The following is a 26,065-nucleotide window of genomic DNA, read 5'->3' as shown; positions in this document are numbered from 1 at the left end:
ACCCATGAATTATGATGATGATGAACTTCAGGAATGTTTGAAAGTTTTTCTTCAATTTCTCTAAGAATATAGGGTGTTGAGCATTGAGTCTTGGAATTTAAGAAATTTAGGGTGTTGGGCCTTGGAGGTGTCAGTGAGGGAAGGATTCAAAGTTAAGCATGTGCACAAGCATATGGATTTATTTCTGGGTATAAATGGATATTGTGAGATTTCTTAATCACATTCTAACCATTTAAATCATTGATAACTGTTGTGTATGCACAAAACTAGCCGTTGAAAAGTGTGTATATAATTTGGACTTTTAAAAGGAAATTGTACAGCCTCTCCTCCCTCTAAAAGAAACTGTCCTAGTGGTCCAGAACATCAGTAGAATGGAAGGTTAAATACTAAACTGGAGTTTGTCCAGGTTACCTGGCTCATTCACAGTGATGAGAATAGGTAGAGGTCAAGTGTGATGTAACAAAACCCTTCCATGGGATAACCACTTGAGGGTTGAGATCACGAGTTTATGACTTCGTTGTTCCCTCCAAAGAAAAAACAGGTAGGTGAATTTGCTATGCTAAATTGTCCGTAGTTGTGAATGTGTGTGCATGCTGCCCTGTGGTGGACTAGCATCCCCATCCAAGGTGTATTCCTGCCTTGCACTCAGTGTTCCCAAGATGGGTTCCAGATCCACTGCGACCCTGAACAGGATAAAATGGTTACTGGAGAAGAAAGTGTGATAATCAAGATGTAAGAAGCAATCTAAATCTGCTGTAGCCTCTAGATTTAGACTGTTTCTCCAGACCAAACTGCATCCTTTAGTTTGTAGATCTACTGAACTGTACCTATCTTTGTCACTGGTGCGGTACCGTTAAGGGTACTTTTTGAACCTGTAGTATATATCTTGCATGGTAGCATGAAGAAATGATAGAAGCACTGATGTACTTTTCATTAGCTATTAGAGTGGGAAAATGTAAGGTACATGTCCTGCCAGTTTCACACTAAATGTACAACCCCAATTCCAAAAAAGTTGGGACGCTGTGTAAAATGTAAATAAATGTAAATAAAAACAGAATGCAATGATTTGCAAATCTCATAAACCCATATGCTATTCACAATAGAACATAGAAAAGATCCATTACCTATGTTTCTTCAAGCAGATTATTCTGGAAGTAATCTTCTAAAATGCATAAATTCTTCCCTTAGTACTGGCTATGTACCTAAATCACTTAAACTAGCAGTTATTAAACACCTGGTTAAAAAACTGACCTCGACCCCTGTCAATTGTCCAGCCATAGGCCAATATCAAATCTCCCCTTTATCTCCAAGATCTTAGAAAACGCTTTAGCACAGCAGCTATTCTCTTACCTACACAGGAATAACATTCATGAAATGTATCAGTCAGGATTTAGGCCTCATCATAGCACAGAGACAGTGCTGGTTAGAGTGGTAAATGACTTACTACTGGCCTCTGATCAGGGTTGTGTTTCCTTACTTGTGTTGCTTGACCTTAGTGCAGCTTTTGATACCATTGATCATACTATTCTCCTTGATAGACAAGAAAATGTTGCCATTAAGGGAACGGTTTTTACCTTATATATGCTACCTCTGGGTCAAATTTTTGGAATTATTAATAATAATTAATAATTATATATATATATATATATACCTACACACACACACACACACATATATATATATAGTACATGGAATTAGCTTCCACTGTTATGCTGACAATGCACAGCAAAGCCAGACAACAGACACCAGCTTATTAACTTCCTCTTTCTTAATTCTGACAAGACAGAAGTACTTCTACTAGGACAACAAGCAGCTAGAAGTAAGCTTGGAAATGGTTTTGGACCCCAATTTCACATGGACAAAACAAAACAGTCTTCATATTAAAACTATAATGAACTTTCCTTTACTTTCACACTATCCATTGTTTTATATCTCTTTTGAGTCTGGTTCCTCTCAAGGTTTCTTCCCCACACCGTCTTAGGCCAACGTCACCACCGGCTTGATCATTATGGATAAATTCACACATTTAAAATCTGTATCCTGTGTTTATATGCTACTGTAAAGCTGCTTTGAGGCAATGTCCATTGTAAAAAGTGCTATACAAATGAAATTGAATTGAATTGTTCCTCCTGAACTCTTGTGCAATTGGGATGTCCAGATCTAGTACTGAGTGTCTTATCAAACCGCTATCAGCTTGGATTGTTATAGGATTGCCTCAGAAATGTTTTCCAGTCCACTGCCTTATCGGTATCATTTTTTATCTTAAGCTTGTCATTAAATAAATGACAATGATGGCAAACCTTTTCCAGACCATTTACCAATAAATTCATATTCTATTACATATAGAATGAAATGACTAATTATCAGATTAGTTCTGAGTATTGGCTGGAGAAAATGGGATTGATGTATCCCTGATACATTTTATTGATATTGAGACTTATATTGCATATGCAATAGTGGGAAGAGCACAAACATTTTTAGTAGTGGGTGTCCAAAAGAAATGTCTGCTATTTAATTAGGAGTTACAGTAGGAGCACAATAGTTTGCAGTAATAGCCAGAGTTCCTCAGAGGCAAGGTGCAGCATGTTGGTTCTTCAGAGCTGTATTTTAACATCTTAAAGAATTTATACGTAGGAGGAAGAGTGCCTGGACAAGCTCAGAGAGATTTTAAATGATTACTAGATCTACTGAACCTTCTATTGTTGTTCAAATGTAAATTGATTTGTAGCCAGGGTTTCACAACAGAAACAATGAACAGTTCACTTACAAAATTGAAAAAGAATTAGACTCTGTAATTCCCTTACTGACATATTAAATGTGCAAAAGGGCCTTGTTTAAAGACCAAATGTGTCTTCATTGCATCTGAAGGCTTTTAATACCATTCCACTATTATAGGGAACAGGACTGGAGATTGGAGTAAACAATTTTAAACACTTCACTACACAGGATTTCTCATCACTCTGTGACAATAGTTATATTTTGTCACATAAATATGCAGATTACAATTCTGTGAAAAAAAGCATTTGCCCCATCCTGATTTCTTCTGTTTTCGTGTATATCTCATACTAAATTGTTTCAGAAATCACAACAAAATGTAAGATAAAAGCAAAGCAAACTGAGTAAACACAAAATGATAATGTTTTTTATTGAAGCAAAAAAGTTATCCTACACCAACTGGGCCTGTGCAAAAATGTATTTGCCCCATAGTTACTAATTCCCCAAATCTATGAAACTGCATTCATAATGGAGTTCAGCTGGACTAGACACAACCAGGCCTGATTACTACAAACCCTGTTCAATCGAATAAACACTTAAATAGAACTTTTTCCAACAGCATGAAGTTGGTTAAAAGGTCTTACCCAGTAACACACTATGCCAAAGTTGAAAGAAATTCTAGAAATGGTGAAGAAGAAGGGGATTGAAATACATCAGTCTGGGAAGGGTTACAAAGCTATTTCAAAGGTTCTGGGACTCCAGAGAATAACAGTGAGAGCCATTATCTCCAAATGGAAAAACTCAGCAGAGTAGTGAACCTTCCCAGAAGTGGCCGACCTTCCAAAAGTCCTCCAAGAGCACAGCAACGACACATTCAGGAAGTCACAAAAGAGCCAATGACAACATCAAAGGACCTACAGGCCTCTCTTGCATCAATAAAGGTCACTGTTCATGTTGTTTTATGTTGTATTTCGTTTGAAGATCTAAAACTATTTAGTATGAGATATACACAAAACCAGAAGAAATCAGCTGCAAGTATTTTTCACAGCACTGTAGTTAGGTATTTGTGCCTATGATTTTACAAAACAATGAATTCACTCCTTTGTGAGATGTGTGAGGGTACACTGGCACTGTGTTCACTCACTGTATTTCTAAGCTAAGATGCATATGAATCAAATCATAGTGGATTATGTGTATTTCATGGACACTAGGGTACAACATATGTACACAACATATGTACACAACATACCATGGATTATGCATTACAGGATTAAATGAATGCCCTGGATATTCTCCACTATGTTTTCAACATGAAAATACAACATGTAAATAGTTCACTACTGACATAGTTTTGGATTAAGTGCAAGAAAAATGGCATGTTAAAGGAGAAAACTCTCATTCAGTACAATGGCTTTTTTTTTTTCAAACATGTAAATGCACAATAAAGGTACAGAGTACTCTGTGTCACATTAACCAATTTGAAAACCCCTTTCATCTCTGACCAGAATGTCTTATGTAGTAAGTTTGTGGTAAAGAATTTCATAATTTTTAACATAAACAGGCCAAAATCTCTTAACATGTGCTGTGATGTGACCCAGGCTACAAGATTTAGTTGTGTTTATATTGGAAGATGCTGAAGCTGAAGCTGGACCACGCAAGCACCGCTTAACTCATACCCTTAATTAATCTTACTCTTCATAAGAATGTATTTTCTGAGGAAAAAAAATGTAACATAAATATTTAAAGTAACTCTTTTTTTTGGGGGGGGGGGGGGCGTTAAAAAAAAAAAAAACCTTACAATAACCTAGTTGCATAAGTGTGCAAACTAATTATTTGTTTGATTGGCTATTACACCACTCAGTCTTTTGGGGTAAGAGTCCATCAGCATGGCACATCTTGACTTGGCAATATTTTCCTATTCTTTCTTACAAAAACATTCTAGATCCAACAAATTGTGAGGGCAACTCCTATGTACAACCCGCTTCAGATCACCCCATAGATTTTCAGTTGGATTCAGGTATGGACGCTGGATAGGTCATTCAAAAACATTGATCTTCTTTTGGTTAAGCCATTCCTTTGTTGATTTGGATGTATGCTTTGGGTCATTATCATGCTGAAAGGTGAAATTCCTTTTTACCTTCAGTTTACTAGCGGACACCTGAAGGTTTTGCACTAAAATTGTATTTGTAGCTATTCATGATTCTCTCTACCTTGATAAAAGCAACAGTTCTGGCTGAAGAAAAGCAGCCCTTAAGCATGATGCTGCCAACAACATGCTTCACTGTGGGTATTTTGAACCTTTGATGATGTGCTTTTATTTGCACCAAACATACCTTTTGTAATTATTAAACCTTTTGGAATTGGTCTCATCAGACCATACACATTTTGACACAAGGTTTGGGTGATTTAGTTGAGCTTGGATGTTTTTTGTGAGAAAGGCTTCCATCTAGCCTCCCTACCCCATAGCCCAGACATGTGAAGAATACGAGAGATTGTTGTCACATGCAGAGAGTAATCACTACTTGTCAGATATTCCTGCAGCTCCTTTAATGTTGCAGTAGATCTCTTGGCAGTGTCTTGTCCTTCGTACATTTTGGAGGGACGTCCTCTTTTTGGTGATGTCACTGTGGTGCTCCATTTTCTCCACTTGTTGATGATGGCCTTTACAGTGTTCCATAGTACATCTAATGTTTTGGAAATTCTTTATAACCCTCTCCTAATCGATACCTTTCGACAGAGAAATCACGTGCTTGGTCACATCTCTGCGGACCATGGCTCCAGCAGCCAGATGAAACCAAGATTATGTGAAGAAAATCCTACAGAAACAACTGGTCTTTATTTGGGGTTAATCATAATTTTATTGATGGCAGCTGTATGATAACTACTTTTGAACACGAGATTGAATTTGATTATTCATTCAAAACACCACAGTTGTAAAAGGGTGTACACACTTATGAACCGGTTTTTATATTATATATAAAAAATGTTTCCCTAATATATTTCTGATTGTAATTTCACATTCAGGGTGGAAAAAGTTCTGACAATTTATCTAGGTTTAAATTTTTTATATACATATATACATATATATACATACACAATCACAAAAACCTGCTATTTTAACAAGGGTGTGTAGACATTTTATATCCACAGGAAGTATATTAAATAACAAAAAGTGTCTGATTGCATATTTCCCCTCACTGTATTAGATTAGTATGCAGCGACATTCAATTAAGCCTCATTTTAATAAATAAATGTAAGTATATCAATCAGCTGAAAAAGATTAATTTGAATGAATTATATTTAATGTTTTTTTTATTTTAAATACCCTATTCACCTGTAGTGGTTTATTGCCTTAAAACAAACAGCACTGACAGAAGACTCATGAGACAGGTCATTTTGCAGTAAATGCAACTTTATTTTTTGCAAAGGACACTAAAAATTTTACAAAAAGGTATTGCAGAAACATTTGTGCAGTGTAAATTTTCAAAACTAAAATTGGATATTATTTTCAAATACACATTGCGCCTAACATAAGGTGGGGATTGTCTTTTTCAGCAGCAAATATCATGAAATGATCAAAACCATCCTTCATCACATGGGGAAGGTGAACTGAAATGCAGGTGATGGAAAACACTGACTCTGCTACACCGTTTTAGTAAATTCCTAAAACTCAGTAAACAATGATGTAATGGCACTAGAGTATCATCCTGAAGGAGGGCGTCATTCATCTAAGGGACCAAAAAAAAAAAAATGTAAAAAAAAATAAGGTTCAATTCTCTAGTGCCAGTATGGCACAAAGGCAATCCCCCTTTAAACTACACTCAGACACTCAGCCTTCCTATAGCACTCCACATCGGATAAAACAGTGCAGTGGCTTCTTAGGAAACTTGCGGTCATTACTCTCAAAATCTCATCCCTATAGAGAAAAGACACACAAGCCTTCTCAGTCACTGCCACTGAACTTACACATCATATACACACACTGTTTTAACGTCACAACTGTGGAACGACACTCAGAACAACATTAATCTCTGGAGAGGGAAGAAAGAAAATAGAAAGAAAAACTTGGGTGAGATTAGAAACGAGGAAGAACCAAAAGAATTAATACTATACAAAGTCCCGATAATGAACATATATCACTGAACATGTTACATAAATGTGTTTGAATACAAAAGCTTTACAAAAATTCTCTTTACACAATGTATTGCTGTGTCAATACATAATACTGAGTTTTGTCGCAGCGCTGAGAGTTGTTATAAACGCTGTAGAAATCTCCCTTAGTATTATCTGGAAAACACTGTTGACTTACTTTTGCCTTTTGTCCTTGAATGTTGTAAATTGCCAAATTGATGGCACTATAGCTCTATCTGTGAAAGCAAATAAATGAGAGACAGCTATATCTAGAAGGTTATCTTTGGTCGAGCGTACAGCGGAGTGAAGCAATGAGAAGGTTTGGGCTCAAAAGTCAGTAGAAGTCAGTGTGGAAATGGCTCGGGTTGGAGAGCTTAAAAATTCAAGTCAGGACAAGTGGAATATTCCACTTTGGGGTAATGAGGACCAGCAGACTCATCCACAGCTTTCTAAGCTTAATCTTTTATTAAGGCCATTATTGGAAATCTGTGTACTGACTGCAAAAGCACAACAAGAAGGCCATAGGTGTTCGCCTAAACGTTCCAGTTACTTTCCTCACACCTCTGTTTGTTTACTAGCTAGAACGCTAAAACACTCAGTATGCACACTGCTATCCTCTTCCAGTTCAAAATTTCAATTCAGGTCTAAACGGTTCGGCACAATACTGAATGAAACATAGGCCTTGGTACCAACAAATAACAGAAAAGATGTAGAATGTAACATTTCCAAATCTGAGCTTATGGACAGATAATTCACAATTTAAGATGGTACCACATTTAATGTGGTATGGCTCCATAATAAATCAGACTTTGTTCAAATGAATATGAAACTCTTTTCATAATAATACAACTGTACTGCTGTGCAGCATTTGTTAGCAGAAATGATATGCAGAAGAAGAAGACTAGACTTTGTATCAGTACATACAAAGAAAAAACAAAACAAAAAGGAGATACAGAGAGAAAATTAAAGCATACACAGATAAACTGACATTTGAGCACGTATCTGAAATGCAAGTGAGGACCACTGCACTGAATTACACAAAATGTGCAGGACCATTTTTTAAAGCAAAAGTGCACTTTTTTCCCTTTGCCAAGTAGACTTTTTCTGGCATTTAAACTCTCTTCTCAAATGCATCAGGTTTCAACATCATGGATAGAATCAACAGCAACAAATTCAACAGGACATACAGTGTTTCAAAGTGCCAGATCTATCGATCATGGGTCTTAATTCGCCTATTGCCTCACAGAGATGAACTGAAGTAACATGTGCACACAACATACAGAACTGGATTTTTTCAGTCGTCAGCCCTCAAAGTCACTAGAGATAAGAGGCTGTAAACAAACCGCCTGAGTAAAGGAGGTCAATCTAGTTGTGCATTCTCTGAGTTGGAGATTAGACGCCTTAAACAGGACACGAGGGCTTGATTGAGGACTTGCCGATGTTTGGACTACAGACTGGATTTGATCGCAGGCGGTCTGACGCTACTTTATTACAAAAGCCCATTCGCACAGCAAACTCACACGTGTAAGGCAGAGAGCGGGTTCAAGTCTCACTTGCGCGATAAGTAAGCTTGCTTTTCCTTTCCTTTCAGAAAAGAGGAACGAAAGCTCGTTTTCACAGCACAAAAGAGGAGACCCTCTGACTCGGGCATAGGCTGAAGGAGTGAGCACCCTACAGGCAGTTTATCCAGACATTTTAACTTTTTTACTAAGGACCTTTGAAATTTAGTGACCGTTACTTGGCACTGTATGATGCTTAAGAGAGCACGCTGCTCTTCAGAAATCAGCTCACAGCACGTACGCAAGCACCAACATGCCTGCCTTTCTACACATATATACAAAAACCCCAGACACGCACACAATCACACCCCACGACCATGACTGCACTAAACCCTTTAGCTTTTTAAAAACTCTTTGATGAGACAAACAATAAAGTTTGCCTTATATTCTAGGAAACGTTAAGATATGGCAAATAAAGAGCTTTGTTAGATGAAGTCTAACGCACAGGTGCGCAGACTTCAATACAGTAGTGTGGCAATAAACTTTCATCGTACATTTTAACAGCCTTGCCAAGGCCCAAACACTGGTGTTCAAGATGGCTCCTGCTAGCAGCCTGGATATGTTCACGCAAAAACACTTGCTCTTTGTTCACAGTCCTAATAAACAGGGTTTAAACAGGAACTACAAACTGGTGAACATGCACATGGGCATATGGTCCCAAAAGGCGAGCAGGTGTTATTAATTCACTTTGTGTGTAGTCAACAATAGTGTCAGAGTCAGTAGACCTGGAGGACATGACTAGATAAACAGCACGTTTTCGAGTAGTACGATTTTAATCTTGTCAAAAAATATGGCAGGTCGAGAAGGCCATGCTTGAACAGCAAAAAAAGAAAAAGAGGAAAGAAAAAAAAAAAAAAAAAAAACCGTCAGCAGAGGAAAGGTGGGTCCATCAAGACGGCTGTAGAAAGAAGTGGTGTCTTGTTCGACAGTGGTGTTTCCAGGAGCTGACCTGCCTGAACATGTTGCACAGTGGAAAGAATCAAAAGGTGAAAAGCGGAAGAGAGAGTCACACATGTGGATCCCCTTAACGGGAACACCACACAGTGATCTTTATCAACACTTCTGAGCTTCCACTGGTGACATGGCGATGTAGGAGCCGTTCTTCAGAGGCTGGTTGCTGTGGGATTCAGGAGACTCGTCCGATTTGTTGCTGACCGGAGTGTAGGCCGTATCGTCTTTCGACGTCTGCCAGAACATACAGGAAGCGAGTTTACAATGCTTGAAATGGTGAAAGTGTTAACTATAACAGCAGTCTTGTTCCACTGTACATCTAAACCAAGTTTACCCCCCCGTTCATCTACAAAATATATCTAATAATCTAATACATCTAAAAGAAATGTCATAAAGTGATCGAACACAGAACTATAAAACTAATCTACGTTCAACCAAAAGGACCATGCAAAATACAGCAATGAACATGATTTGCAGAAACAAATGCATGTACGTGTTAACCTTTCTATTTTTTTTTTTTTTTTATCTTGAAAGAAACAGGTACTCAAAGTAAAATCATAACTGGCTAAATTAAGAAGCACCTCATATAATCAGAGTTAAATTATGAACAGGCAAATAGTGAGCAAATGAAAGGAAAAAAGGGGGAAGTATCGACTTACAGCAAAAGAATGAAAAGCTTCGGTAAAATCAATACGTTTTACTTCATTCTGAACAGGAACAACAAAAAAAGAGGGGGAGGGAGAATGTTACTGAAAATGAAAACATGGCAGTATTATGCAAGAAAATACACTTTTTGATTTGCATATAAAACATTAAAAACTCTGTAACCTACTATATAATATAAATCGAGCAGGCCCTTTTCACTTCTGTTTACTTTTCTTTTTTTTTTCTTTTTTTTTTAAAAACTGGTGCAGTGGTTCATGGGTAGTGGTAAAAGTTTCAACGTATTAGTTAAAGAGCACATGCACTGACAGCCTCATGCACTTGAATCTTCATGCAGGTGGATAGGAAGGGAACAAAGAAAACATTAATGCTTTGCGTGTTATCGCCTAACCAAAAGGACGCCTAATGGGTGCTGCTGAGTGTGTTAGAGAGGTTTTGTATTTCTTTGAATGAATGTGACACACCTTACTGCCTACTGAGAAACAGGGACTTCCTTAAAGAGAACCTTTTTGCTTTAGTTACATTTCCTGTGGCTTCATAACAGTGTCTGTTTACAGCCTTGGAAACCAAACAAAGTGAGCTACTGCTATCAGTTAAAATGCCTTAGTAAATAAAATTAAAAAACCCATCTATAAATTACCAGACCCACACGGTAGTTTGTCACGGACAATAATTAGACTGATGTGCTACACCATTTACAACACAAAACACGTGCTGCTTATCTATTCTTATCTATAGCTCAACCTCCACGAGTCCCGATCACACGCACACTGCCAGCCTCATGCAAAACATAGTACAAACAGGTTTTAGATTTGTATGAAAAGGTAACCAAATGAGACGCAACTGTTTGCTGAAGTTGTTTTTCCCCCCACTTACATGATTTGCGGACTGTAAAAGCTTTAGACAATCATTAGTATAATTGCAATTGCATCTTTCTAATTGCATAAGTATTAGCAATTAGAAAGACGCTACTGTACGTAACTCAAAACATAGCTGTTCTCAAAAACTAATTTTGATCATTGTTTATTTGTTAGATTCCAGCAGTTGCTCTCAGTTTGATGCGAACATAACATTTAAAATCCCATGGATGCACGACCACAGCAGCGTCGATCGAACGCACAGCCGTTAATAAAGCATTTTAACAGTACACATTGCTAGAGAATGCCCCCTTCATGAAGATGTGCTCATTCATATCAAATTAATATCTGGACTGTAGAAAAGGCAACAGTAATAGAAAAATTAATGTGAAATTAATTAATTAAAAGAAATTAAACTAGATTGTTATATGTATGTAAGTTAAGTGTCTCACATGCAATTTTAAAGACATTGTCTAAAAAAATCAACAACTCGCACACGAAATCAGACTTATTTGATAAAGTGATACTGAGTGTTTCCTTAAAGCAGACAAATTTAGGAAAAAGTTTCTCGTACTTGTTGTCCTCAAAATATTGTAATTCTTATAACTTGAATATAACTGCTAAACATGTTTTGGGTAAGTTTGTAAACAAGCACTTGTATAAAATTAGAGAAAAAAAATAAAAAGAAATAATAAAAAGGCATCGTACCTTTCTTTGACGGTTCCTGCACACCAAGAAAATGAAGATGAGCAGTAAAATGGCACCCATGCCCACAATGATGACAGGGAAGTTAGACACTATTGTTATGATCAGCAGCAGAGTTTTCATTTGGGAGGCAGAGGCATCATCGATGGTTGCCGTCTGGAAAAAGGCAAGGACTGAATATTTATACAAGGAAAACGGTCTGTAACCTGTGACCAATACAGTGCCATAGATAAGGCAAAAAAAAAAAAAAAAGCTCCAAAAAAAAAAAAAAGTCTCATACCTCATTGACATACATAATAGGGAAGATGGTTTCGTTCAGGAGACGTGTCTGACTGCAAAATGGGAAACATTTTTACATAACCAAGGTTTCACAATGGAATGTTATGAAATAGACGACAATTCTGAGACATGGGCAGTTGGTACTTACGGGAAGCCAGGTACCCTCTTCATGATAACATTGAGCTGGGCTCTCTTACAGGCACGAATAGGGACCCCAGTCGTCTGGAACAAAAGTATTACAGTAAACCATTTATAAAAAGGTGTACATCCAGCTAAGAGTAATATAATATTTTTGGACTAAATGTCACAGATTCATGTAAATCTTTCAAAAGAAGATTAGCTTCAAACACCCAATTAAAACCATTTTTACACAGACATGTGGTGACCTTCAAATCATCAGACTAAATGGTCTCATTAGTCTCCCCCACAAACCCATTCCTGTTTTTAGTCAGAAGAGGTCATAGGCTATATTAAGTTACAAAAAATATGTTCGGTGTAAACAGCTGAATGGCGAATAAATAAGCTAATTATTCCCAACAACATTATCAAGAGCTTGCTAATATCATAACCCAGCTTACCGGGTTAAGGTCAAGGTATGTTTCGTGCTCTTCCTTGTTTGGGCTCATCCCGTCAATGGCATCAATGTACTTCTCATCAGCTTGGTAGAAATGTGGGAATGAAACAACTATAGGTGCTCCTATAAATTGGGGGAGGGGGGGAGGGGGTAGAAAACATGTCAAATCATAAGGAATCAGTCTCCAAAAAATGTTCAGCCATCTTATAGGAAAGGTGAAAATAATCAATCTGCAAATTTAATGAACTTTCACCCCAAGATACACCAAAACTGCTGGCAACCGGTTATAACAGGACAGTGACCTGTCAAACTTCCACAGTCAAGAAACAAAATTCCACATTTTATTTGCTTTCTGTGACTTTGACCGTTGCCTAAATATACCCCCAGCTGGTGTAAAATCCAATGGTGCAACAGGTTCTGCAAATATTTTACTTCTCGAACAATAGTTTCACTTGAAGCATTATTTCAAACTAATCAAGACACGTGAAGTGTATAAAAAAAAAAAAAATTACATGGATGAGTCATCATTAGAGCTGTCACATGACCATCAGAGGCAAAAAAAAAAAAAAGAAGAAGAAAAAAACCCCACTGCTATCAGCATGACGACTTATTGAGGAAGCAATAAAGAGAACAGCATGCCTATGTCCCAATCAAGCTGCTATTAAATGTCAAGTCTGGAGTGCTTGGTTCTGAATTGGAGTTACTTATTAAACATTTGTGTACTGAACTCTGATTTCTGTCACAGTGCAGGAGAGAGCAAATACACACAGACAGAGCAGAGATGAAGCAGAGTTGAGAGGCTACTAATGCTGGTCAGAGAACAAAAAGTACATGTAAACATCTCTAAGTCCTTTCTGACATGGACTTCAACAGGGATGTAGGCCATGTTTTTTTTATTTCCACAAAGTGTTTATACACACACACACACACACACACACACACACACACACACACACTTTCTTTACTTTTTATTTAAACACAAAATGTCAGAACACTAAAAAAAAATTTTTAAACATTACAAATGATTTTTTTTTTTTTTAAACTTTAATAGACCATGGCTATTTTATTTTAATTAACTTGACTTGTAAGTGAAGTGTAGACCATGGTGAGTTATGGGAAAGGAAATGCGCATGTCTCAGTGCTCACACAACTGAACTGCTCTCACACTCTCGTGTCAGCGCTCACAATTCATAGTTGTATTTATTTATTTATTTTTGAATACTAACTATCATAGGATGAATCTGTTTTTGCAATAGACATGTGTACTACAGTAGCACACAGTGTCTCAGTTAACCATTACTGGCCACAAGCCTAGAACAGAACAGGATTGAACCGGTTTCCCTGGAGCTGTGAGGCGGCAAAACTACCCCTTCCATAGCTTCTGCAGTTGAATGCATTAACCCTCATGTGACTTATTGAGCCAGTTGGTGCATTTCTTCAAAAGTAATGATTTACTGCTGTGTTAGGATGTTCAGCACAAACTTCCAAAGACATTTGTTTTAAAGGGTATGCATAGGATTAAACGATACGGCAATTGCATGTTTGTACGCTAAAGCGCACTCAGGCACCGTTTTTTTTTTTTTTTTTAAAAATGTACAGTGTTCTGATTGGATAATGTATTGCTTTGGGTTTTTTTATTTTTTATTATCCTGCAACAGGTTTTTGTGATAATCTAAAATTTCACAGTACTTAAACAGCAAGTCATTGAACACGAAAGGACAGTATGGCGTGACTGATAGGATGTACTTCAACCATGTCCTTGGCCCTTACCTTCACGACACACGCTGACTTTAAGCACTCCTTTACTCAGGCATTGATTAGCAGGCACGCAGAAGCCAGCGTTGGAGGGATTCTCATCCGGAGCAGCTAGGACATCGGGGGGAGGAGCGAAGCGGAATGCTGGAATCCCCTTCACCTCGGTATCATGCACATATCCCAGATGGATCGACCTGCATACGTAAAAAACAATGTATTGAGGACGCTTAAATGTCGTGTAATCATTTGAACACAACTATAAGTAGTGAAAGGAACTGGGTGTGTGTGTGTGAGACATTTAAATTGTAGACGACTAGGACAGTTCTTAGCAGAGGTCTCGACGTGTAGTGTACCTGCAGAGATCCGCAGCAAAGATGTAGAGCAGCTCGTCTCTGGACAGGAAGGTGTGGAACACGCTGCCATCTGTGCCGTTAATCATGTTGCTCTGCTCCGATGACCACCAGGTCATCTTTCTGCAAAAACGGGATGAGAAAGAATCCATGCATTTATTTTAAGCATAAAGAAAGTACACTAACTGGGCTGAGAAAGCGGTGTTCATGCTCAATATATTCCCATAATCATTCATTTTTATTGATCAGTTAAAAAAAGGAAATCTTTTTTTCTTAAAGAATATTAGACATGACACTAAAGTGAAGCATGGGAATGTGAGCAGTCCATGGTTTTTTTTTTTTGGTTTTTTTTTTTTTGCTTGGCACATACACAATGCAAGCATCTAAAGTTCAGCAAGCAAGAGTTGAGACAAGGCCATTTCTCTGGGTAAACAAATATTCACACAAGCCAACTAGACCAAGGGGAACGTTACACAAAGCACTGGGTACCTTATTCCGTTCCAGGTGTCGATCTTGCCGTAGTCCATGTAGTTTTTCTCTCCAGTATGGAAGACAAATTCACCTTCATGGGTTCCATTTTTCTAATTAAAAATGATCCAAGAAAAAAAATGTATTAATTATCAGACGGCAGCAAAACACCAGAGACCTAGATATGGCAACCTGCACATTTTACAGACTGATGATTTATTAGGTTATTCACAACCACAGACACATCCAGCATCAGGGCTAGGGTTCAAGTAACACTGGGGGGGGGTGGGGGAAACTGTGGTTTTCATTCATTTTTGTCTAATTAGTTACAGTTACATTTATATAGCGCTTTTCTAGACACTCAAATCACTTTACATAGCATGGGGGGGATGCCACGGAGCCACAGAGTGCCAGAACGCCCACCAGCTATTAGTGGAGAGGATAGAGTGATGTAGCCAATTCAAAGATGGGGATTACTGGGGGGCCATGATGGAGAAGGACCAATGGGAGAATTTCACCAGGACACCGGGGTTATACCCCTACTTTTTACAAGAAGGGTCGTGGGATTTTTAATGACCACAGAGAGTCAGGTCCCCAGTTTAACGTCTCATCCAAAAGACCACGCTGTTTCTACAGTATAGTGTCCCCGTCACTATACTGGGGCATTATGACCCATACAATCCACAGGGTGAGCACCCCCTGCTGGCCTCACAAATACCACTTCCAGCAGCAACGTTAGTTTTCCACAGAAGGTCTCCATCTAGGTACTAGCCAGACTCAAACTTGCTTAGCTTCAGTGGGAAACCAGGCGAGATACAGGGAGATATGGCTCTGGCATTTAATTACATGTTGCATTTAATGATAGGAGAGTCTACTAAAGCCACACACAATCAAGATTAGCCAGGTCATCAATTTCTAAGAGCACTTTTTCTCTGTATAGGCAACACTGACAAATATTACACAGGGTGACGTATTTGTGTGTATTTATGTTGCCGTTACGGCGGGTGCTACAGCTAAGACGAGGACCTGCCCTGACCGGCCTGTACGGCGGTTTTGTCAATGTTGTAATCCCAAATTTCTTGACATCATATAGCACTAACACCAAAGAAGGATTTCCTGTAATCTTTATTTTGATTGCTAGTGTTTGAGATGTTTTCATTCTAAAGCAAAATCTTTTAAAATTCTCACCTTGTACATGAGGCCAAAGTATTCATCCACCTCAGGCTTCAAGGCATGAAGTTTAGCCATCAGTGGATCCTTGAAACCCCACAGAAACTCGTGCACGGTGCGCGTCATGAACATTTCAACACCCAGAGATTTTATGTATATAGAAACCAACGGGCGGATGACAAAAGAATAGGACTGCATTTCATTCATGACGGCCTGTAGAGAAATATGGGAGTTAGAGATAAGGCTGAACTCGTGTTCAGTACAGTTGTCATCAGGCAAAATATATTTTATATTATATATGCCAAATAACATATGGTGTGATCAATTAAGTGATAACGTGTAATAGCCAGTTCCACAAAAAAAAAAATCCAAACTTACTATGAATGGGATGTTGGGAGTGGTCAAGAGGTCCACCTCAGGGTCTCCGACAGACATTTCCGGAAGAAACACGAAACTCTTGGGATTCGTGGCAAAGACCTTGGTGCCATTTTCCAAGAATGTCACGTTCTCTCTGGGCCTGTATTCCCTGATTACACGAGGAGAGACATTGGGTCAATTGTTTAAAATTCCAGTAAATAGTACACCGCAGCATGTAATCAACGAACAACTTGTTGGCCAAAAGGCATTCTGTGCCAAATCACTCCTTTGCTGACACCTAATCATTCAAGTTCTATGACGTCCGTCACAGTAAATGTTTCCCTCTATTTATCATCTCCACCCTTGACTTCCTCTTTTCTCCAAGTCATTTCCGGATCCTGTTTGCTGTTTCATTGTGGTCCACCTACATGGCATCAGGACCAATTAGATGTGACTTAAAAAATAAACAGACAAGAGCTGAGTGCCGGGCTTAAAAAAAAAAAAAAAAAAGATACAAAACAGAAGTGCCTAACAAATTACTTGATTCCCAGAAAGACAAAAATAAACAGAGAGAAAAAAACCTGAGCACTTCAAGCTTGGCATACAAAGTGTTTTCTTTACCTGTATGTATAAGGTCCCATTTGTGTGACATGAGGCTTTGCCGTGCCAGCCAAGAACTCTTCAGGGTTAGTTACATTGAAGAAGAAATACTGCATGTAAACTGGGGGTGGAGGGTTTATCCAGCCACCCAGTACTCGACTGTTTTCACCCAGGGTGATCTCCTGAAAAGTCAAGATGTACATTAGTAATTCTGTAGAAGATTGAACACCTCTCAAAGAAAATATGAAGATGATCATTAAGCATCTTTCGCAAAAATTAAGACCTTTAAGCCATTAAAGGTCCTGTACGCCATTAACCATGTCACATTCTCAGTACTTCCTAATATTGAATTAACCTCTCCCGAAACTTAAACGAAGCTGCCTGTTTACACAGTTCAGTTCAGTTCAGGTTAGTAGAGTTCTGCCCTAATAAATAATGCTGATTAAAGTTCACTAGGTCTGTAGGGTTTTGGGGTAATATGTCAAATGATATCCACGTGCTGTGCTGAGGAAATCCAAAGGAACAGAGACAAAGCAGTCAGCCAAATGGGAAAAAGACAATGTCTAGTCAGCAGACAGCTTTGTCTTGGTTCTTAGAAAACTTTATCTGTCCCATCAGCTGAAATCCAAAACAGGGAAGTTTACGCTATTTTTTTTTTTACTTCTTTAAACAGCTGCTTCATTATAATAAAAAAATCTTGGCCTTCATAATCATATTCTGTTGTTTCATGGTTATGCAACAGAAGAAAAATATATATCCATCCACTGGCCATCAAGCCTTGATTGTGTAAATGTGAAATCTGTTAAATTACACAAAAAGCACTTGCATTAGAAACGTGTGATCCAAGAAAATGTTATTCACCTAGTAGAAAGGAAATATTTTTGAATGAATAATCTATAATAATTTCAATGCCATTTTAAGCCTATAAGGAAAACTACAGCCGATCATCATACACTTATTACTGCATCTTATACAAGAGAAATACTGAAGTTGTTGGTTCATAAGGGCCGCTCAGTAATACAGTGAAACATCTCACTGTTGTTTATCTAAAAAGACTAATAATATATTATTTATATATATATATATATATATATATATATATATATATATATATATATATATATATATATATATATATATAAAGGATCCTTTCAGAAGGACTTACTGGTTGCTTTCCTTGCACTGTGAGCAAAGTATGATGTACTTCAGAAAGTTTCCATTAAACATGCTCTTTCATCTATGACAGGACATGGTTCAGCAAGGCCACACAGCTCATTACAATAGGCCTGCTTTGATTCAGGCTTACTGAAATGTTGAGCTAATCTTCCAACATGCCTATGTATGTTTTATTTAGGCTGACTGGCTTGTAACAAATATGTCAAATTCTCAGAATTTAATCACACCACACCTAAGTGTTTAATTTTTAATCATGTCATGAATATGGAGCACCTCAAATATATTTATTTAGGTTTGGAAGGCTGGGTGTGCTCACCAAAAAGATGCATTTCATGCTTCATGAAGAGAATAAACGGTGTTTTGACATTTTCCAGGCGTTTACGATAACCCTTAAACCAACTGGCCGTGCCACCAGCCTTGAAAATAAAGGTCTAGAAATGTCCTTCAAAGTGGTACTGAACATTAAACAAAAAAAAGTGTCCGCAGAACCTTCACCTTGCACGGTGACTAACTTTATTTTGCGTGTTTTTGCAGTTGTCCTCCCCCCTCCCCCATTTCAACCTAAAAGGCCAAGCACACTGAACAGTCTTGAAATTACAACAAGAAAGAACATGTAATGAAGAAAAAAACTGGTTTAGGTATTGTTGGGAAATTATTTGGCTAGAAATTATTAACCGACATTATAAATACATTATACTATTCATTATAGGTAGAAGGTCAAAAAGTAAATAAAAAAAAAGTTGATTTACAAACATATTACAAATGTAGACAAGAAATGAGCCAGTATGTATTTACAATAATATGTTCCTAACGTCTTATGCTACATGTTTAGGGAAGACAAAAGAAGACACTGTCATGGTTTACATCTACAATAAGTACAAGCAAAACAACTTTGCTCATTCCACACCCAGTTCAAGAAATACGCAGGCCCTGAGGGCTTGAAAAGTGGCTCAAGTTGTCCTCTAAACCAGTTCAAATAAAAGGTTTCAAACTAAGGGCGATACTGCAAATACATCCTAACACGGTACTTGAAAATGAGAGAGGGAAGAAAGTAAGGTCTAAATCAGCTAGTTTGGAGTTGGTTGCTGTAATGATGATACACACAATATTCACAGAAAAGCATACTTTGATAATGATATATCACAATATCCCCCAGTTGTGGACTTAACAATTAACTCCTGAGTGAAATTTGACACTAATTTTTATATTTTATATATATATATCACACACACTCCACCTGAAATTCCACCTATATGGGAGAGTTAGTTTTCTCCAAGCACTCCTGAATGAGATTTCCACCCTTACTTTACCAGCTATAAGACCCCTCACCCCGAGAGAGAGAGAGAGAGAGAGAGAGAGAGCAAACACACTACACCTCCCCCAACCATTAAAGCCAGCTACAGCCTCACTCAATCTCTTTAGAATAGAGGGCGAAACAGCTGCTCCACGTTTTTAAAAAAAAATTTTAAAAAGTGAGAGAGAGAGAGAGAGAGAGAAAGAAAAAAACCCCGCATATATTATGAAAACGAAAGAGTTGTTTAAGATAGATGAGGAGAAAAGGAACGACATGCACACAGTCTTTCTCCGCATCCGATACACACACGTCAGGTGGCCAGGAGAGGTTAGGATTAGCATCACACGCTCGGTTAATGAGCTGAATTGATTAGCATGTGAGAGAGTATAGTGTGAAATTACAATAAATAAAAACAAAAACACGAGAAACATTTGTGGCAAAAAAAAGGACTTTCCTACAAGCAGGACCATTTCTAACAGAATTCATTCTGACAAACAAAAAGAAACAGTACAGTGCAGGAATACCAGTGGTGAACTAAACATAAACACAAATACATTAAACATTAAAGCGCTACTGTATAAAATTCCCCTCACTGTTTCTGTATAACTTTATAACTACACCAAGCTAGCTGTTTGTTTGTATGTTAGCTACTGTAGGTTTGTACAGGAGCTACACCCGGCTCTGTGTTAGCTAACCCTACGTGCTGGATTCAGACCAGGGTACAAGAGTTAACGGCCAGATTCAACGTTTAATTTAAACCGTTTGAAAGAGACCAGAAGAATATATATATATATATATATATATATATATATATATATATATATATATATATATATATATATATATATATATATATATATTTAAAAAAGAAGAGAAAAACAAAATCACTTTACCTTTTTTATCCTCTCCTGAATCATTGTTTGGAAGACTTGAGCCACCATCAGGGCGATTCCCACTATGAGCATATGAGCGCACACAATCCCGGTGGCGTAAATGGCACAAGATCTTCTCATGTTGGCTAAAATTAGATATAGCTAATACTGAATTTAAATGTAAAAATCTTCAGAGGAGAAATAACGGTTATAACGGTTATAACGGACTCGTCCTCAGCTCGGAATATCACTGCGGAACCCGGTGTGTAAATTACAGTTAGCGTTCTAGAACACTGGAATAAAGTACGTTCGATATTCAATATTCGATATTCGCGGAAATTAAGGGACCGTCTCTAAAGTTACATACGACATTGTCATATACGTTGGAAACACCAAACTCTCCCACACCGAGTAACGGGAGAAGGAAGTGTGTGTGAGAGAGAGTCTGATGCTACAGAATTGACTTTATCAGCTAAAGGTTAAAGCGCAGAGTGCCGGAGGAGGACCTGAACAACCCCCTTTTTACTACTCTGTCTCTGAAGGCAGTCATGCGAAAACCCGGTGTGGGGCGGTGGGTGTGTCCATGTTCAAATAGTCCCGTGACTCTCTCACAGCTGATGTCACACATATTTAATTGGCTTTAAAAAGGAACGATATCTCCAGCTCTCAGTATAACGCGGGTATAAATACTGGCATTAATGTGCTGTCCCTATCGTCAGCTACATCCGTTTCTAAATAATTATCACAGCAGAAAGTTTGTTATACCTTTATCAACTTTGCATAACGCTGTTTAATCTGAGTCATGTAAACCTACTTTAATTACTATAACCATATCGACAACATTTTTAACAGCCCTGTTCCCACTGAATAGTGGTACATGGGTGTGTTTGTGTGACAGTTAGACCGTTATGTCATTTCCCCGCTCCACTATGTGCTGTCATGTTACCTTAAACAGCGGTTCAGTGAACATGAATAATGTCCGCCTCACAAGGCGAGCGATGCTTTTCGTAAACCGTTGGTTCAAAGAAATCGCACTTTGATTGGTTGACGTTTTCCCGGACCACCGCGATAACCCCGCCCCAGAGAAACGTGATTGGTCTGAGGCGCAGGAGCGCGATGCAGAATTTGATCGACTGATTTCGGGGCGGGGCTTATTTAAAGGAGGACCACGCACATTGCAAATTGGCTTTTTTTTGTCATCCTGACAGAACCGACTACAGAGGAAAAGCAGAGTAATGAAAACCGGGTTTTATTGGCCTGTATACGTGCACATTCCTTTGCCTATTGAGCATTAATATTTTTTTTTCTAATCTTGTTGTCTATCTAGAGACAGCTGTGGTATATATATATATATATATATATATATATATATATATATATATATATATATATATATATATATATATTTCACAAAGCAAAAAAGCACATCTCAGAAAATTAGAATACTGTGGAAAAAGTTCATTTTCTTCCGTAATTTAATTATTTTTAAAAAGTTGAACTTTAATATATTCTAGATTCATTACACATAAAGTGAAATATTTCAAGCATTTCTTTGTTTTAATGTTGATGATTATGGCTTATAGCTCATAGATTATGATTTTATATATATATATATGAGACACACACACACACACACACACTGCACATTCATGCAGTTATCTAATCAGCCAATCATGTGGCAGCTTCTGACCTTTCTTAGCAACAAGGTGTTTCCATGCTGCAGAGCTGTTGCTCACTCAATGTTTTTTGTTTTTCGCACCATTCTTTATAAACTCTAGAGACTGTTGTGTGTGAAATTCCCAGGACATCAGCAGTTTCAGAAATACTTAAACCAGTCCTTCTGGTACCAAAATCCATGCCCCAGATCACAAAGTGACAAAGATCACACTTTTTCCCAACTCTGATGTTTGATGTGAACTTTAATTGTTCACTTTAAAAGTTCTTCACCTGTATCTGCATGGTTGTTGTTTTTTTGGGGTTTTTTTTGTGGGGGGGGGGGGGGGGTTGCATTGTACTGCTGCCACATGATTGGCTGATTAGATAACTGCATAAATGTTCAGTTGTACAGGTGTTCCTAATAAAGTGGACAGTGAAGTTATCCAAAAAAGTCTAAAACAATTCTTTCATTTTGACATTTAGTTAAAACTAGAAAATTATTCTTAACTTTATTTATTTTTGCTCCAATGTTTACAGTTACACCAGTCATTTTCAGTAACTGCTTTATCTTGGTCAGGGTCACGGTGGATCCGGAGCCTATCCTGGGAACAAGGTGGGGACACACCCTGAATGGGACCTCAGTCAGTCCATTGCAGGAATATCCTTAACAGACTTTAGTTAAGCATACTAATGTGTATTAGTCATTCTACATGCAGGAACAAACAATTGAGATTAAATGCCATGCAAAAATTCTGAGAAGTGGTTATCAGATAAAAGTAGCCTCAGGTTGTCATGCACTTCCTTGATTTTCTTTTGATGGCTTGTGGGTTTACATCTCAGAGGGGGAATGTCTCTCTCATGTTTTGACAGTTGCTAAAGCTGAATCAACAAAGCCCACTAGCAGCTGTTAGTCTGTTACTAATACAAAATTTTGTTTATTCCCATGGAGGTGTCGTGTAGTTGGAGCTGCATAGAGAAAAGTCAATAAAATAACAAGGCTGTCTAAGTTATCAATATATTTTCCGTCCTGGCATAGTACCACGCCTAATTTGTGGAGAATTTAAAGCCTAAATTATGACCTAAACTTTATTAACACAATAAGTGAACATAATAACATGACATATGCATTTTAAAATGTGATGGGAATTCATGATTAGGTTGCTAAATGGCTCTGTAATCTCTGGGGGGTGAGGTACAAGCATCTGTGCAAACAAGAGAAGTGAAAACAGACTACAGTGAAGGATCATCAATGGGGATTTCACACAATTATTAACCTAAATATGTATCAATAATTTTTTTTCAGAATTTTTTTTTCATTCATGTTCATGTACCAAAATTTGAGTTGGGACATTTGGTGCTACATATCATAGTTTACAGTTTTTGAGGCACACACATGTAGGGTTCCACAAGGGTTATTTGAATTGTTAACTGATTCACTATCTAAAGCAGGGATGAGTGAAGCATATCCAGGGCATCCCTGATTTAATGTAATTGTAGTCATGGAAATCACAACCCATTATTATTTACGTTATTGAGTTTATTATTCAGTAGTTGTAGTTATTAGAATATTTGGCTGCTCCCTTGAAATAAATGGATTTAATGCTCACCTCAGTAAGTTAAAATCAGGTAGCCTATAAATAATGTCAACTTGGACCTAATGTGTACTATCACTGGAAAGTTTAATAATAGAAATCACTTTGGCTCAAATATTATGGTACACATTTACATAATGTTCATGACATAAATCTACTCTGAGGGGTTCTGGGGAATTTATTTGACATTTTAAGGGGTCCCTGGTTACAAAAAGTTTGAGAACCCCTGCTCTAAGGGGGTTCTGGAACCTGGAATCTGGAGTGAAACCCTCTTTTAAGGATTTTTACAAAGAACCTTTAAGGCCTCTCCCAGATGGATAAACCAAAGAACACTGTAGGGTGCTAAACTGAATCTTTTGATATTCCAAGACTGTAGAGCATTATATTTTTGCAGTAAAATTTTAATGAGATTCATGATATCACATCTTAGAGTATATGGGTAAAGCCTGTCCAAATCTCACAAGATCATACTTTATTTCTCTCACTGAAAATATTCTGGCACCTTGAAAATAGAAAACAGAAAGAAAAAAAATATTCAGACCTCAAGAGGGTCGATCCAGCTCTGTTTGGAACGGAAATATTTTACTATTTTAAAAAAAAACCCAAATCAACACCAATTGGTCCACCTACTCTCAGAAACAAAGGTACCAAACTGTACTTTTCCTTACTGCTGAGGTAGTACCATTAAGATGACATGTTTTGGAGGTTTATTGTGCATCTATTACCTAAGAAGGTGCACTTAACCTAAGGTCCAATTTTATACCTTAATTTTATAAAAGTATACTATATTCTCGTAAGTCAAATTTATTTATATAGCAAATTTAAAAACAACATTTGCTGACCAAAGTCCTGTATTGAAGCATCTTAACAATTGAAGGTAAAAGTTACATACTAAACATACAATAGATGTACCCTTAGTGGTACCTCCCCAGTGACAAGGAAAAGTACAATTTAGTACCTTTGTGTCTGAGAGTGTACAGTATACATCCCAATATGTGCAAAACTAGCATGCATGGAATAAATCTTAAAGTCCAGCTAAAAACATAAGACGTAAATCTTTTGAGGATTGATTTTGTCATGTGTCTATTGGGGGATAATTATTTTGTCATTATCATATTATCAATTCAGTGCAAGAAAATGATTTTTAGGAATTGTGTTTCTACAACAGCCTCGTTTTATTTTAAGCTCAGTTTGAAAACACATTATCATCCGTTCCTCCCAGTAACCTCTTTATCAGTCCAGTGAATGCATGCCCTGTTTGTTCTCTAGCAAATGGTAGGAATTTGCACACAGGTTTTTTTTTGTCTCGTCTTTTTTGTTCTCATGGAATCATCATCCTCTGTTTGCCACCAAAACCTTTTCTTTATCTCTCTCTTTTTTTTTTTTAATCTCGCGTGCCACACCAGAGATCCATTAAGCAAATGCTTAATACATACTGTTTCCAGGTCAGGAATAATAATCCATGTCCTTTGCATGCTAGTTTATAATTACATGCTGCTGCTTCAGAGATATTACAAATCTTCACTCCATAATACTAGACCAGTTCTTTTCTGCCTATTTTTCCAAATCACACTGTAAAATATGTACAATTTTAAAAAAAAAATGGTTATGGTGATGATATTCCTCAGTGCATGTGAAACAGCAGGGACTTGTCTGCCTGACAAACTGTCTGAATCAGTACAAGGATCCTTTTCATTAGAAGGAAAACACACGAGGACAGTCTGCTGATTAATACGCCTATCGTTTGTTTTACACATCCTTAATTTTTCTTACATTTTCTCCATGTCTTTGTCCTGACATTTTTTACAATTGGTAAATGAAATATGCATTAACTAAAGCAACTAATATCTACTATCATTAGTAATATTGCTATCAACTATAAATTCCATAAATTCAGTAGTTTGCTTTGGAATGTAAGCCAAAGTGAGAAAAGTAAACATGCAAAGAGCTTAACCTGAATAGAAGGCTGTGGTCAATCAAAAGCATAACACGGAGTGGAAATTTATTCAGCCGTAACCAGGCCCCTCTCTAAATACATACTGTACTTCCTACTATGTATGATACACTGATGTACATACTGATATACTGGTATAACTGTTTATCAACCTAAAGTAATTATGCCATCTTGCTAAACCAGCATACAATACTGTATATAGATGACATTGTGACATTATTTTTAGGTGTGACACAGCGAATTTTACATCATTTGAGTATTCATTAATCTTTATGAACTGCTTTATCCTGCTCATCAGCACAGTAGATCTGAAGCCTATACTGGGAACAGGAATACACCAATCCATTGCAAGGCACCAGGCACGCCCATATTTGCACACTCATTCAC

The 26,065-nt window shown here is 37.5% G+C and overlaps 1 protein-coding gene across 1 annotated transcript; it reads right to left on the bottom strand.

Annotated features, from left to right (window-relative positions):
• Positions 1-6,109: 6,109 nt before the first annotated feature.
• On the bottom strand, positions 6,110-21,025 carry scarb2a (scavenger receptor class B, member 2a). Its single transcript, XM_053654145.1, has 13 exons — positions 20,498-21,025; positions 17,156-17,316; positions 16,556-16,703; positions 16,196-16,390; positions 15,029-15,120; positions 14,543-14,662; positions 14,205-14,383; positions 12,439-12,557; positions 12,009-12,082; positions 11,862-11,913; positions 11,585-11,737; positions 10,016-10,063; positions 6,110-9,590 (listed from the first exon to the last, which is right to left on the bottom strand). The coding sequence occupies exons 1-13, from the start codon at positions 20,615-20,617 to the stop codon at positions 9,459-9,461; spliced, it is 1,593 nt and encodes a 530-aa protein (XP_053510120.1). The 5' UTR covers positions 20,618-21,025; the 3' UTR covers positions 6,110-9,458.
• Between the last annotated feature and the right edge of the window lie 5,040 nt (positions 21,026-26,065).

Source organism: Ictalurus furcatus, chromosome 22, assembly GCF_023375685.1.
Source record: "Ictalurus furcatus strain D&B chromosome 22, Billie_1.0, whole genome shotgun sequence".
Taxonomy (NCBI): domain Eukaryota; kingdom Metazoa; phylum Chordata; class Actinopteri; order Siluriformes; family Ictaluridae; genus Ictalurus; species Ictalurus furcatus.
Note: the sequence above shows the minus strand (reverse complement) of the source record. Positions and strands in the feature narration are given on the sequence as shown.

Coding starts and splice junctions, on each gene's coding strand:
- scarb2a (XM_053654145.1), bottom strand. CDS start 20,617: ATGAGAAGATCTTGTGCCATTTACGCCACCGGGATTGTGTGCGCTCAT. Junction 17,317..20,497: donor TTCAGGAGAGGATAAAAAAG/GTAAAGTGATTT, acceptor TTGACTTTTCAG/GAGATCACCCTGGGTGAAAA. Junction 15,121..16,195: donor ACTTTGGCCTCATGTACAAG/GTGAGAATTTTA, acceptor ATTTTTAATTAG/AAAAATGGAACCCATGAAGG.